Source organism: Charadrius vociferus, unplaced genomic scaffold, assembly GCF_000708025.1.
Source record: "Charadrius vociferus isolate BGI_N301 unplaced genomic scaffold, ASM70802v2 scaffold340, whole genome shotgun sequence".
Taxonomy (NCBI): Eukaryota; Metazoa; Chordata; class Aves; order Charadriiformes; family Charadriidae; genus Charadrius; species Charadrius vociferus.
In genome coordinates, this window is record NW_009646631.1 from 1,759,819 (window position 1) to 1,775,864 (window position 16,046).

General features: G+C 42.9%; 1 protein-coding gene across 1 annotated transcript in view; it reads right to left on the reverse strand.

Moving 5' to 3' along the window:
• The window catches only part of HHAT (hedgehog acyltransferase), a 156,778-nt gene extending 140,958 nt beyond the window's left edge, over positions 1 to 15,820 (reverse strand). Inside the window, exons 1-6 of the mRNA XM_009888609.1 lie at positions 15,727 to 15,820; positions 14,258 to 14,325; positions 12,441 to 12,554; positions 11,604 to 11,798; positions 10,086 to 10,298; positions 6,097 to 6,268 (exon numbers count right to left, since the gene is read on the reverse strand). Of these exons, the coding sequence (XP_009886911.1) occupies positions 6,097 to 6,268; positions 10,086 to 10,298; positions 11,604 to 11,798; positions 12,441 to 12,554; positions 14,258 to 14,325; positions 15,727 to 15,820 (856 nt within the window). The remainder of the gene's footprint in view (positions 1 to 6,096; positions 6,269 to 10,085; positions 10,299 to 11,603; positions 11,799 to 12,440; positions 12,555 to 14,257; positions 14,326 to 15,726) is intronic.
• Between the last annotated feature and the right edge of the window lie 226 nt (positions 15,821 to 16,046).

Consider the following 16,046-nt stretch of genomic DNA (forward strand, 5'->3'; position numbering starts at 1 on the left):
CAGAATTCTGGCTTTCATCATTCCCTATATCTTGTGACAGCAACATGAAGCTCCGCGTAGATGAGCGGAGATGAATAAATGGTGCTGATTCAGCAGGCTAAATGTGAAGCCTCATAAGGAAAATATAGGCAGTGTTTTTTTAACCTCTGCATTTTCAGAATCAGACTTAAATCACAAATGAAGTAGCACACTCAACATCCATTCCAGTTTCTATATAATAGAATGCACCCCACCAGAGTGAATTTTACCACTGATATTCTATGTTGTCATAGGGGAGAAAAAAATAAATCGCTTATTTCAATTTAAGATCTTTCAAGTAGTGCTGTTGAGCTTCCTGTTACTACATAAGTCAGTGAATTTGTCATTCTGGTACAGAAGCCTGAAGAATATATGTTGGCAAGGATCACCAATCTACCCACCCTTCATTTTTTATTTCTTCTACCAGGCTTCGTTACATACCACATCCAAACATTACTCACTAGCCCAGATGAACCTCTGATCTGGCCCAGTGTGGCTATTCTTCTGGTATGCTGCAGTTCACCAGGATACTGGATCACTGGAATCCATAGTGACTTTTATCATTTGGGCCTGCAAATCTTCATTTTACAGTGTAAAATGTAAAGGCAGCAAATTAGTCTCAATTAACTTTAAAAAGTGAGAAGAATGAATTATCAGGGTTTCCATTACCGTGGAATACGGGTCTTCCTGCTGTGTCATTAATTCTGGAAGTGCCCAGTTCTTTCAGACAATCTGACAGATGCCACTAGGATGAGATGCAGCGCTTACACAAAAACATGGAATTGCTATAAACGCTGCATTTAGTGCTCAAAGTTAAATAAGTACAAATGTTCTGATATTGTTCAATATGCCAATAGCTAACTATTCATAGAAACAATGATTTTTTTGAATTCTAGAAAGTTCTCATTCTCCAAACAATGGCTTCCTGGGATCAATAAATAACAATACTGTGCCGCCCAGCTGACATCTTTACATTAATTCTGCGTTCAGACACTAACATGCCTCCCACAAACTGAAGGGCCATACATATATGGCAAATGGGTACACACAGTTAAAACAAACACTATGGATACAGTCCCACCATATTCTTCATTCTATTCCTGACATGGGACCTAACATTTGGCCAGTCGAAAACCATATTGCTTGCTATCGCCTTGCTTTTTATATAATTCCTACCACAGAAGATGGGCATTGCTGAGAAGGTTTTGAAGCCAAGGTTTGCTGTGAGGACAGGGGTGTCAGCATAAGCAGCTCTGCAAAATAAGCCATTCAGAGGAGAGCAGCAAAGCCCAGCCCATGAGGAACCCTTAATACTGTGCTGTCAGTTGCTCATCATGCCTGGTGAGTCTTGGAGAGCAGTAACATCTTCTGCTGGGAGAGGAGGTGCCACTGGAGCCCATCACATTGAAGGAATAGACAGGCCAGTACAAGAGTCACTGAAGAAACAAGTGCAAGATTTCACATGGATTTTGTGTTGTCCATCATACTATCCAGAGGGCACAGCCAAATGCCTTCCCCAACATCCTGACAGGAAGCAAGATCCCCACTGCCCTATACAGGGAAGAAAGTCTCTGTGGGGGCTAGAGCTATGGGTGATGACTGGAAATAATTTGTACCTGAAGTTAATACTAGAGTTAACATTTGGATATCTAAAAGCACCTCTACCCAAAGCCAGCTCTCACCACCTCCTCTTCCTCCATGCCAGAGACTGAGATTTCCTCCTAGAGGTTATTCTTGCTGCCAAACACAGACCACTGAGGAAACAGAATACAACTGTGTACTCAGCATGAAAGTACACTTTTTTCAGACCCATATGATGCAGCTTTTTGTTAATGCACATAGTATTTGGTCTCCAGTGCGACAGCTTGCTGCAATACAAACATGCAAGTTCAAAGAAGTATGTGCAGAATACTAAAGGAAACAATTTAAGTGTGAGGAGGAATACATGGTAGAAGAAATTCTGACACCTATGCAGCATGTGGGGAGGGGATACCCTGAAAACAGATCCATAATATTTTTCTATTGTACTTAGCCCACATGGAAGATGGGGATGCAACCAGCTTTTTCCTCATAGCACGTGCAGAAATCCTGCTAAGAATCTTCAACATGGAAAAAATTGAATTAAACAATAGATTTTGCACTGTCTAGCTAAAGAGCTTAAATAATGAATGTCCATTTTTTCTTTTAGTGGAGAAGTTCTTCTAAATAATATGAAAAATAGCTTTAAGAAAGCTGCTGCTTTTCGGAGGACCCTCCAGCTAGGACTCCCACCTTTTTTCATTTAAAACCCCCAAAATCCAGGACCCTTAGTGCAACAAGACACTTTCCTACTCATTAAAAAGCTGATGCACAGAGGATGCAACCTGCTCTCTCAGAGCAGGTTGCTATGTACTTCCATAGCTCATTGATCCACACGGCAGGCACGTAAGCTGCCTTTACTGGCACCTGCCAGGCACAAGTTCGAAAGCAAAGGGAGAAGAGTAACCCAGGAAAATAGGGGTGGCCAGGGGAGAATTGATGGTTCTACCTTTACCTGAACTATACCTACGCTGTCTTTAGTCTTCTGCTCACAATTCCCAACGCTCTTATCACCCAGTTAATGACCTTGAAACTTGCCAGGTACTAATATAACCCGCATATTACAGCAATTAAAGAGATTGCACAAATACAATTACAGCAGTTCTTCCACCCATAGTAAAAAAAAAAAAAAATGCAGGAAAGCATGTGCCACATTGCTGTTTATTCAAGAGACAAGCTTTGTCTACCCAGATTACACAGCCAATAAAGAGACTGGAGGATATTCAACAAGCAAGGGTGAAGCAAAGCTACAATGCCCTCTGAGCCTTTAAGACACTATGGTAACACGTGTCACAAGAAACACACAGCCTAGCTGCGTTATCTGGGACAGTAGGTGGCTTGCTTTAGAAAGGGAGAAACACTGTGCTGACTTTGACACGCTCACATTCAGAAGAGTAGGAGAACACACAGAACTAGGCATTTGCAAGTGAACCGGAAGGAATGAGGTAACATAACCTACAGGCCAAGAGTGCTGTTACAGTAATGCAGGCACTGGTTTGTAAAGGGCATGGAGAAGAGAAGAACCTGAACGTTTGACCCAAAAGGATCTTTGGTTTCGTTGCAAAAGGACACAAGTTTAAAAATGTGAAGAGTTTAAAAAACAACCATGCAATTCACAAAATCACAGAATCATAGAATGGTTAGAGTTGGAATGGGCCTTAAAGATCATCTAGTTCCAACCCCCCTGCCATGGGCAGGGACACCTTCCACTAGACCAGGTTGGTCAAAGCTCCATCCAACCTGGCCTTGAACACCTCCAGGGATGGGGCATCCACAACTTCCCTGGGCACATGTACCAACAGCAGCTAATGCATGCAAACAGTAATATTGAAGGCAGCTTGCACCTTTGTTACAGTTAACTACACAGGCATAAAAGCCATACATGAACCACTTTGCATATTGCTGCTTCTAGAAACTCATTTGCCTAATTCCTTCCACATTTGGGAAAATACTTCTCTTACTGCTGGGTAACACATTCTCCTAGGTACAACTTTTTCTTAAGTTTACACCTGTGTACACTCAGTAATGTTACTTCAGGTAACTTTAGCATTTCTGCCTTGTCATTTATGACTGTGTACCTTTATTAATGTTGTACACTGGCATTTTTAAATGATCATTACAACTTAAGGTTTGTTTTGGTTTGCTGAGTTTTTTTTATTTTTTTGCAGTCTCACCTCACAGGAACACCACATGAAGTGATGAAGGACACTGTGTAGCTTCACACTTCTGAGGTGCATATTGACCATCACTGCCCTTAAGATGCCGAGAGCAAAATCTCATAGCACTTTTGTCTTTACCTGCACTGGTGGCATTTATCATCCGTTGTTCAAAGATATCCCAGAAGAAAAATGGAGGAGCAGTTATAATCTCCCTAATTAGAGCTGATTACCGTTGATTGCCAAACAGCCTCATAGCCTTTCCCCCAAGTTTACCAGGCTATCAGGGTAGTCAGGCATCACAATGTAAGTAGATGCTCTGTGCTGTTTTGAAGCTGCTGTAGTTAAATAGGAAACAAAATGAACTAGAAACCCAGCAGTGCAGAAAGGCTAATACACCATGTGGTTAATCCTCCCAAGTCAACAACAAGCTGCTTCCTTGGTCTCAAAACTCTGATGTAATCAGAGATATCTGATGCAATTGGTTTTAATAACACAGAATGCAAAATAAAGGAGGGGAGTGTTTGGCTCTGTACAAGAACTAGCATAGAAGCATGGTAAGATCCATAAGGATCAACAGAAAAATACTATCAGTACCCTTATCGGTGACTTCCTAAAGCAAGTCACAACAGTGGCCTGTCACTCTAAGGAGACCAGTATAATCATTGTGATAAAACTTGCAGAGAAAACATTTTAAGTGACAAACTCCTGCCTCAGAATCTCATTTGAAATATATTTAAATACCTGTTTTCATTACTACAAAGACAAAGCTCAGTGGGAGTAGGGTTACACTTTGAATCCACCTCTCCTAAAAGCAGGGTCTCCCACAGAGGGCTTGTTTCAATTCAAATGAACATATTTTAGTCAGGCAGCTTTCCAATCCAAATTTGCTTTAACACTGCCTTTCATCACTTGTTGCTTTGAGGCATTTTAGCCTTTTCTAATAATTCGTTCAAAATGCATTTTAGTTCTTCGGATATAAGACTTGATTTCGTCAAATAAAGATACAACCTTTTGTCTGGAAAGTAACTCCCCCTCCCCCCCTTTTTTAAGAAATCAACATTGGTACTCCTGAAGGGAGGGAAGAATCCACCACTAACACTAAAGCTGGAATATTTTATCCCTAATTCAATAGCCTTGCCTGCCTTACCAGGTTCCACATGCTCAGTAACACAAAGTGTTTTGTCAGACATACAGACAATACCAGGAGTTAACAGATTTAATTAATCAATGAACTGACATTTATAACAGATACAAACTCAAAATCCACCTTTTAAGCTGTGACTGAGGGAGGAGGGGTAGAATGAACCATGGAGGCAAACCTCTCACTTTCTGCTCTCCATCTGCTCTTGCTCTTTTTTAAACATAAAAATTATAGTTTAAAATATATATTAAGTGTGTGTATATATGCACATAGATACACATACAGAAACAGAGTGCACACGTTGCCCTCTACTGACCAGAGTCCAATACATAAGTGTCCTCCAACACACACTGCTCATCATACATGATCTCCAACTTATGTTTGACAGGACCATACCAGTGTGTGTATCAATTCCTGTTACTTGCTGGTACAGTAAGAGGCACCTCCTTCAGTTCAGCAAACACCAAGGCTTTTTCAGAACCCAGTTTTAAGGCCTGGGGTTTCTCTGCTTTTGTTCCTCCTACCTGGTGATACACATAGCAGGACAGTGGGGGAAAAAAATTTAAAAAAAAAAAAAATCAAACCAACCACATATGCCAGCTGCTTATGGATTAGCCTATGTCTACCTACATACCAGCGCATAGTTAGGCATTTTAATGAAATACCAGGGATCTGGGAAGGGGCAGAAGAGGGGTAAGTCAAGCAGGAAAACAGAGCTGAGAGGCATGGACTGCTACTTTTGGGCCAACCTGTTTGCAATTCCTTCCCTCTACTCTTTTCAGGAGTACTGCCATTTTACCTTTCAACATGAATACAAACTAGAAACATCAAACAGAAGGAGATCAATAGACACCATAATTCTTAACATCTCCCTCCTCCATCCCTACACTAAACAAACTCTTTAAGTGTCCGCTTCTGTGACTTGGGGGAAGGAAGGCACTTTAGACCAAAGTTTAGACACACACTTTAGATCAGAAAAAATATAGAATATTTTTTAATTTAGGAAGTAGCTCAGTAAGTTCAACCGTAAGCTTCTCGGAGGATCTACGTGTTATATTAAGAGGCTGTAGACCACCTTTCTGACAGTGACTGACCATAATGTACTATTCATAAGTACCTACAGATGGACATGAGAGGAGTAGACTGGGGTTCTTGAAGTCGGGGGAGAAGGAAGACTTCTGCTATTGTTTCTATACTCACCCAAGGCCCAGTATGATGCAGCTTCCAAAGGTGGAGCACTGCTGTAGAGAGCATGGATATACATGAGGTGAATCATCAGCTCAGCCAGGCACCACCAAAAGAAAATACGAATTACGCCCACAATTAACATGCTGAGATTGGTCTTCAAACTGAAGGCTTCTTGTCTCCTCATCTAAAGAAGAAATCCAAAGACATTAAATGGCACATAACTGACTGTTTTGCTCAAATATTCATCCTGAGAACTTCTTAAAGTTTCATTTGTTATTCATTACTATTACTAAGGAGACCATTTGACTACACCATTTGGAAATTCCTGACAGTCTTGAGGGAGACTGGTTTGTCCATTCTCAATCTCAGCAAGCAGTAGAAATCAGCAAGAGGCAAAATGTGAACATACACTGCACCAAACTGTTGTAGAAAAGGCCAAGTGCTGTTAACCTTAAAAAAAAAAAAAGCTTCTCATGTCTGCATTCTGTTAATTCCTGTAACTAGATCAACCTCTAGAGATAAGCAAAAATGTTTACAGAAACAGCATCTATAAAGGAGGTTTTCCAAGCAGCAGCCCTACCTAACACAGAAACAATGACTGCTTGCTCTTAAAAATACCTCCAACTTCTGCCAGCTGCATGGGATTGATTATTTGAGGACAGTTCATTTTTCTCCTGTAGCGTTGCCAAGGTCAGCAAGACCTACATGACGTGCTGAGCAAATGACAGTTAAGTGAAAGTCAAATATCAGATAAGACAAGGTTTGCAGTTGACAGGCTTCTCAAGATGCCCCAAACTCTTAAGCTGCTAGCTATAGTAAACACATTGATATACTGTTATTTTACCTTCTTTCCACAGTAAAAGAGAATATGATCAAATAAGAGAAACACGGGATCGCCTAAAAATTTAGTACATTTATCACTCTGTGTGCAACGTTTCCTTCTCTATACTATTATTTTACCTTCTTTCCACAGTAAAAGAGAATATGATCACATAAGAGAAACACAGGATCACCTAAAAATTTAGTACATGTATCACTCTGTGTGTGCAACATTTCCTTCTCTAGTCTCTAACTGGCCACCAAAAACGCATGTACAAGATAAGCAGCCAACCCATCTGCACAGACAAACCCCACCCTCATACTTGAAAGCACACAGTACAGCTAACACAGTTAGCTCTGCTCACTTACAAATGAATCAGGACACTCATTTTGAAGGTTTATTTGTACCAGCTAGATGAAAGCTTGGAGACTACCATTTAATCAAAGGGATTTGCACAACAGGCCTTCAAACCCATGACTAGAATCGCTATACTCTGGTTCAACCCAGAAATTCAACACGGCCATTGATGAAGTGTCTCAGTCTCTCATTTTTGTCTGGCAATGGATGCCAATTGCCAGCATTGGTATTACACTCTTCAGGCCATACAGCAGTTTCTCTGTCTCCATCTCCAGGATCTCTGCTTTCCAGTGTGCTCAACTGGACCACTCAGGTCAGTCTCAGATTCAGTTAAGGGGTTCTGTAGGACTTCCAGTCTCCAGGACTTCTGCTTTACAGTGTGCTCAGCTGGAGCACTCATCTCTGTCTCAGCTTCAGTTAAGGGGTTCTGCAGGTGGTCTTTTCTGATAGCAGCAATAAATACACTGTTTGTATTGCGCACTTTGAATCAACTGTTGGGCACTGCAAACTTCAAAACCATTCTCCACCTTCACCTGTCAAGGCAATAATCTCTGCTCACATAAGAGGTCTGAAAAATGCGCTTCAGCAAACACCAACAAGAAATACATTGTTTGTTCAGTTTGTTCCATCTTCTTTAAGGCTTTAACCAAACCAGTCTGTGCATATTTAACTGAGAACCCACTGCAAATACAGGCATCACGTTTCTCAATCTTCCTTTTTCTCTCACACCAAGCATACAGGTGGTTTTTGCTGAGCCATATCAGGTGAGCTTAGTTTCACTGGAAGACACCCCCCCACCCCCCCCTAATTTTTCCTACCAGCTACCCCCAAGCCACTCTCAACTGAGTCTCATATGTCTTCTGAAACATTCCTTGAAAAAAAAAATCACCTCCCTCTGCTAGGGGTTCAGAAATACAGGTGGAACTTAACACGCTTCAGAAGCTACAAAGCAATAAACAGTAAAAAAATAAATTACCTCAGTTTCTATGCAAGTCTATGCGGACTTTTCCTACAACATCCAGCCCAGGATAACAACATTCAGCCTTGCATCTTCCAAAGCTACTGAAGACAAATGAGCATAGGACTTGTCACTCAGGGGTCCACCAGAATCTCAGTTTTCACTTTCATTAAGCCCAGTCTATTCGCTGTGGCTTCAACAGAAAATTTCCAACTATAAAAAGAAGCAAGCAATGCCTAGGCTTCTATACATAAACTGAAAAAGCTTTATGGTTTATGGTTTGAAACATCCACTTATCCACTTTATCCCAATGATGTTAGCTATGTACATCACGGGTGGTGATTTCACTACTGAAAGTGTGCAAGAAAATAAGGAAAGCAGTAAAGCATGGAAATGTGGGGTTTTCCCCTGTCATATAGAAGCAGGTTTGAAAAGCAGTTTGCAAGGTGCTAGAAAAAACACACGCAGTAAGATAGGTAAGTCTTTCACATTAAAGGAGCTGCTCAGCTTGCCAAAGTCTGAAGAAAAGTGTTCCAAGTAAATCATGAGTTGTTTTCACACCAACACAAGGGGAAACTGCGGTCTTTGGGAATTCCCAATACAAATCAGCAGCTTTCTGTGACTCCGAAATCTGTTTCAGAGTTAATAGCCAGCTGCTGCTGAAAATGTTAATTTATTCCGCCTGATGGAGGAAAGGAAAACAAAAATCCAGTCCAGCAGATACATGCTAAAATTATGACACTCTCCAAATGTAACAACATGTGTCTTTGGCTCCCTGGTTGAAAGGATTAATCTGATGTCAGACAAAAAGACATCCTGTAAAGTAGAAGCACTTGGGGAGAAAGGTTTGCTTTAAAGTTAAGGTTTGCCTTAAAGCTGATAACCAGGATACAATCAAATTCCCAATGCTACTCTTGAAACTGTCCAGACTTCACATTTCAGTAACATTATTAGATGTTTTCAAAATTATGCAGAAGATAGCTTTAGACACAAACAATTCTTAATCTCCAAGGACTAAGTAAAAATTGTAATCCTTCAAATCACTAGTAGGGAGGAAAAATATTATAGAATAAGTTATAGATATTTTTACTGAAGTCAAAACATGCATGAAAACTCCTTTTCTGTAGACTTTTCCCAAAATATCTCATCGAGAGAAAAATATTTATTTCAGAAGGAAATAGAGATCAGAGTCTCATAGAGAAGATTAATCATCCAGCCTTCAAAAACTATTTTGCTTTCTTTCCATGTTCTCTAACACTGGTACCTAATCAACCTCTCTCCACCTAAGCATTAGATACAAAGATTTATTTTGACAATGTATTTTGACTGTATATATTCTCAATGTTAGTTACCAGCCTCATGAGAGTTCAGTATTATGCCACAGCTGGCATCCAAGCATGAATACCCTAAACTGGTTTTACCTACAGCCTTTCCTTTTGCATGCAGTGTACTTCAACACTTACAGAGAAAAGGACGATAGATACAGACTACCATCAGGAACACCTTCTGCTTTAAAGTCTCATCAGTATCAATTTTTGTCAAGTAGGTAACTAGAAAAACAAATAGAAACTCAGACTTACCTGTAAACTACATTATGAAACGCACCATTAAGACAGCATCTCAAGGAAAACTGGATGAAGTTGTCTACCTTACATTTTCTTATGTTTGGTATTAAAATCTCTCAAGATAAGGAAAAAAAAAAAATCAACCTATCATGCTTCAATCTGTTCCTTAAAGTACAGGGTTTGTGTCTAGATTTGGCACCTGAAGAGATTACCATCCATTTCAATAGTTCATCACACAATTCACCCACGACACAGATGCACTGAAAAATCAGTAATTGTGTGATCTTAAAAACACTGTTACCTGCTTACTGAATTCATCAAAGTTCATAAGGGGCCCATTGTGGAATGTGGGATAATAAAACACATATGCCAGCATCCACAGGAACGAGTGGGATGACTTCTGGGCAGGTCCACGCCAGCAGTATTCCAGGCTGAAGCTGGTGCAAAAGAGGCAGCGGACAGACACAGTGAAGAGCAGCAGATAATACTCGTTTTCAGTGTCATACCACTTTCTCTGCAAGACAAAACAACGCCAGATCACAATGATGCAATGCTGGGCTTTCTATATAGCAAGACAGCAATGTCTACCCAGATCCTAACTTTCAGGCTCAACAGCAGCAGCAAGCAACTAAAGCAAACAGCAGCTGGAATAAGCATCTGAAGTGAACAGCAGTAATGTATGAAAAACAAGCACTGGCTGTTGATGGAGAAAGGGCCTCCAGACCTACTGCCACCAGCATAAAGATACAACAGCTTGATTTCAGAAACATATTAGGTTGTGAAGAACTATGACAGCAGGAGAGCTTTTCTTGCAGTAACGCTATTATCTCCCTCAGATTTGGTCCAGTAATACAATATCCAAACCAGCTGGCAACACTACTGACAGCCAAGGGACTGCTAGGGCTGAGGGCAAGGCTGCAGTTCAGATCTGAAGAGAATCAGTCACTCCTGGGGAAGCTTGAGTCTGGAAAGACATTACTGACCCTTTACCTAGTTTTTGACACTCCCCATCACACCTGTTTCCAACAACAAAAACACATCATCACTTAAAACTTGGGAACACCAGCAAACGTAGTCTGGCTGATTACATTTGTATTGCAGTGAGTCCTTTCCTTCTCTCAGCCATACACAAATCTGTCTACATCGTATGAAGAAACGCTACCCACTCCTCTCCCTGAACATTAGGGCAATAAACCTTACAAGATACGCCGAGTTTTTTACCCTTAGTCAAAGTAAATGCAAAAAGGACATTTCGTGACAACCAAACAGCAGTTTCTCTAAAATCTGTACTGCCCAGCAAAAGCCATTAGAGAAAGAGCAAAAGCCCAAAATTTGTACCAACCAGTTGTGAGCAAGCAATCAACTCATTTGGTACAAACCAAAGTGCTAGAGAAACAGTCCCCCTTTTCCACGCAGAAGACTGCAGTCACCAATAAGGTATGGTCAGGCTTGACTATGCAACTCCTGGATATGAACTCATAAATTCAGCACTTAAAGTTGATATGATTGCAGCTCCAAAGAATAAGAAATGTGTTTACTAGAGCACTAGTAAAGTATTACCATACTCCAGCTCTACTTAATACTACTTATGCATAAAGGCAAATACTTTAATGTCAATGCACCGGGCAACATGATTGAGAAATATGACTTTTCTAACTAGAGAAGCTCCAGCATGAGTCACTGCAGCTCTACTGCCTAAAGATTTTCAAGCCAACTTCTGCTTACATCAACTGAAGGGACAGTACTCCATAGATAGCTGCAGCAATGGACTAACACCACCATAATTAATTTGATGCTTAGTTAGTCCTTGTCACATTACCTTGGCTTCTTCCACAGCTGGTATGCGTAAAGTGGATAGCAGGATAAGGGAGCACAACCATGTCAGGAGTGACAGCTGAAACTGAGCCACAGCAAATGAAATAGTTGCATGTAACAAAATGACAGCAAAGCCCTTGATTCCCAGTAACAACCAGCAGGCAGCCATTCCATAAACCATCAAGCACCATGGTTTATACTGTTAGAAAAAAGAAAAAAAAAAAGACCAATTTTTAGTTTGATCATTTCTAAAGAAAAAAAAAGCACTCAGTATCTGTGCTGTCCTACACAGGGTCTATAGCAGAAACAAATGTAGTCAACAAGGTTAAGAACACATATGAAACAACAGAAGGAAACCCAACTGTATCCATGAAGATGGAAGGGAAGGGGTTTCTGTAGCAACGTGTGTGAAATTCAGACCCCCCTGATGTGGAGGAGAACATAACCTCCTCCTTTCCTTCCCCAAACTAGCAGGTGTGACACCACATGCCAGTCATTTCCCACAATCACACAATCATTGAGCCAAATGCCAAAACCCAAACAGTCATCACTTCAGTCTTGGAAAGGAATAACCATAGCCTTCTTTTGTGCACAGGTCAAATGACACTGGTTAACGGTTCACAACAAAGCACAGGTTTTCATGGGCTGGAGGCTGAAGTCTCCAAACACTAAGGCAACCAACCTACTCCCTGTCACCTGTGCATTGTTACAGACCCACTCACACAATTCACCCCACAGAATGGGATTTCCCACACTAATTAGCCTCAGTGCCAAGTTTCCCATGCCCAAAGTAAACTGAAACCCACAGAAACTCCCTGCTGTGAAGAAAATCCATACGTACCTTCTCCACCAAGAGCCTGGACACTTGCGATACCAGCAGGTGACCACCCAGAAGCCACAGTATTCGTTCCCTTCCCCATTCAATCCAGTAGCTCCACTCAAAGTCCATGGGGTCCTGGAGCAGCAAGGGAACAGGTCAGTATGTGTACCTGGCCATAAAAGCATACTCTTACAGGACAAGGAAAACATCTCCATAACACACCAAGTCTGTTACCCAACACCACAGAATTCAGCATCTGGGGAACATCTTGCTTCAGCAGTGCAGTCTGATCACTTACAGCAGTGAGCTCCAACAGCTCCACTTTGACTTCCCGCAGTGTGAAATTCAGAAAAAGAGCTTTAGATGGTGGTGTGGCTCCTAAACCCCACACTAACACTGAACCTGATCAAGCAGCGATCACTGCCATGGAAGTTTTCTAACCACAAAGAAGGCAGGGAGGCATGTCCCCACACACCCATCCTCCCTGGGACATGTGGAACAGGCTGGTGACTACACAGAGACACAGCCTGGAACAAGAGTCCCACTTCTCAGGGCTTCCCAGTCCAACACCTTGCTTCGGTTCCCCATCAGGAAGCTTCTTGGAAAACAACAAATTAGTCTGCTACTGCTGTTCCTGACCATCTCTTCAAACCCAACAAATTCACCTCTGCTTGCCGTGACCCTTTTAATTTTAGGATTTTTTTTTCCCATTTAGAAAGAAAAAAAAACAAACCAAAACCGTTTTGGACTACACTTAACCCATGCAAATTTTAGCCAGGAATTTTTCTTTTTTCAACTTCTGTCAGCCTTTTAAGAAAAATATTTTAAGAAAGGCGACAGAGAAGCAGAGCACCACCTTCCCTGTGCATGCTGCTCACCTCTCCTGAGGGATTCAGAGAGCAACTCTGCTCTCTTGGAAGACCAAGAGCTTGGGTGAAAAGGCACCTTACCAGAATAGAAGTTTCACTCCCTGTTTCAACAAAGCCTAGGTGGGATCAGATGAAGTCAGGTCAGCTGGAGATTGCAGTGACACAGGATTTTTATCTAAATTAGGTAAGAGGAATCAGTTGGCAGCCCTGTCCCTGATACAGAGCCCCACTAAAAGTTCATCTTCACAATTGCTTTATGACTTTCTTGAAAGGACATGTCAAGGGTCCCTTAGCAGCAGTGATGGTGGGACTAAACACCAAAATACTTCCACAGATATGCATTCCTGGTCTTGTGTAAATCCTCAATATTAGTTGCATTTCTTCAAAAGGATGTGAGGTCAAAAGCAAAACAAGGTGTGGGGGGGTGGTGGTTGTTCTTTGGTTTGGAGTAGAGGGGTGCTAGTTTTTGTTTTTTTTTTTTTTTTTTTTTTTTTTTTTTTAAGACCAATCACATTTCTTTAAGCCCTTATGCCTCAAAAACCTGTTCTCCTCTATGCTGGACTACAGGCCAACCAAGAGGAAAATGTGTGTTCACTAATGTTAAGTATTATCCAAACCACCCAGTGACAGGAAAAGGGGGGAAAAGGCCACAGGAAGTGTCAAGTGTGATCATAGCTTTTAAGGCCAAACAGTAAAACAGAAGGTTATTCAGTGATGTAACAAATGAGAAACACTTAGGCCAGGAATCAAGAAGTGAAATAAAACTTGGATTGCGATTCTTAGATCTAGACACACCTGGCAATTTCATCTTCCTCATTAGAAACAGACTAAAATTAACTACGAATATCCAGATCTTCAAAGTTACTACAAACCTCTGATGCTAAATCAGAAGCTTGGGTGAGCAAAGGGCACAGAGACACGATGTTCACGTTACTGACACAAAATAAAAGATGCAGTCACACATCCTACCTTTTTGAGGCCTTGAAAGAGAGTCCCTGGTTCCAGCCCAAACCTTCTGTCCATCGCAACTTCATACTCTGCAGAGACAAGCAAACCTTTGCTAAGGATCCAGCAGCCAGGGCAGGGAGTCAGGGATGGGGCCTCTGCTGCTCAAGAACAACACGTTTCCACATTGCCTCTGCTGATGGAGACACTCGGAGCCAGAGAAGTGCACATCAGCATGTCACTGCTCACCAGGCAAACCACCCAACTGGGCCACGGCTCTGCCCCACAGCAAAGGCAAAGCCACTGAATTGCCCAGAACCTGTGCTTTGATTCCCCCTTGCAACAAGGGCAGTAGCAGGCAGCAACCAACCTTCTACCACACAGAACCTGCACTAATCCTCATTTCTCCTTTCAGGGCCGCCTGGTTTCTCCTACAGGAGCAGAAGGGACACACAGACCTGACAGTGACCAATACAGCCACAGCAGGGCAAAGCCACTCAGAGATGCTGCCTCCAGAGTCCATTCCCATGCAGCTTTTTGCCACCTCCCCAAAAGATGTGCTGCACACATGGGTGCACAGCCCCATACCCATTTACCCAGCACTTCCTTCACTGCTCTGCAAGTGCCTTTCTGGCACTCCTGTTCTTCCCTTAAGCTCTTTTGAGAGCCAGCTAGGGTCATTAATGTAGAACACCTTGCTGATTAAAGCCCAACAGGATGCATTACACGTTTCCCTAATGAGCCCTTCTAACTAGCTATACTTTTATTAGATAATACCCTTTTCATTTCCCTTAAGATACCAATGTGCCAGAACACAGCTTCTTGTCATCTACAAATTGTATTTAAATTGTTTAAAACCCCACCCTTCCTTTACACTGCACAGCCCCACTGAACCAAAACCAAGCCACTGTAGCAGCTACCAAGAAAGAGGTTACACAAGGCACTGGTGCATGTTTGGAAACAAACTGACCCCAAAGCTGCACCGACAACCCAGCAGAGGAGCCCCAGAGCTTCAGGCCCCACCTGCCCTGGGACTTTCCAGGTTCAATCCCCAGCAAGCACCATCAGGAGGCACACCTGCTTCTGAACCACCCACCTCCAAGGGGCTGCAGGTGAGACCGTTCAAGACTAGGCAGGAAAAACAAAACAAAACAACAAAACAATTCAGAGCCAACATTCCTGCAATTCCCCCATTTGAGTAGCTGAGCTTCAGAGACCTCCCTCATCTTTTCCCCTGACAGCCGAGTGGCAGGTCACTAGTGCCGAGAGCCTTCCCAGCACTCAAGGTAGAAGAGCCTTGGGAAAAGCTCCCTGCCCAGCTGGCACCTTCCTCACGCAGGACTGGTTTGCAGCCAGGAAGAGGCTCAGGCACTCCTTGCAGAAGAGCAAAGTAGAAACCAACCCTGAGAGGACAACTCAAGCCGAGCAGCCCTGCCAGCCACGGGCTGGAAGCACCGCGGGAGCGAGCGACCACATCCGCACCGCAGACTTACTTTGAGACACTTGGTGCGCTTCGTAGAAAGCATAGAAGTGAGAGCCCACGGCGAGCAGCCCGTAGAGGCACATCTCCCAGGCCGGCAGCAGCATCGGCCCGGGGGCTGCTCCCCCGCCCCCCGGCAGCCCCCGCCGGCCGCCTCCCTGCGGGAAAAGAGAGGACGGGAGAGGTTTCCCTGCGGAAGACGGACGGGCAGCGGGACACACCGCACCGGGCACCGCACGCCAGGCCCTCGGTGCGGGACCCGGGCGGGCCGGGCAGCGGCCACCGAACGCGCCTCAGGCCCCGGCACTGCCGGGGCCCTGCGGCGAGGCGGGC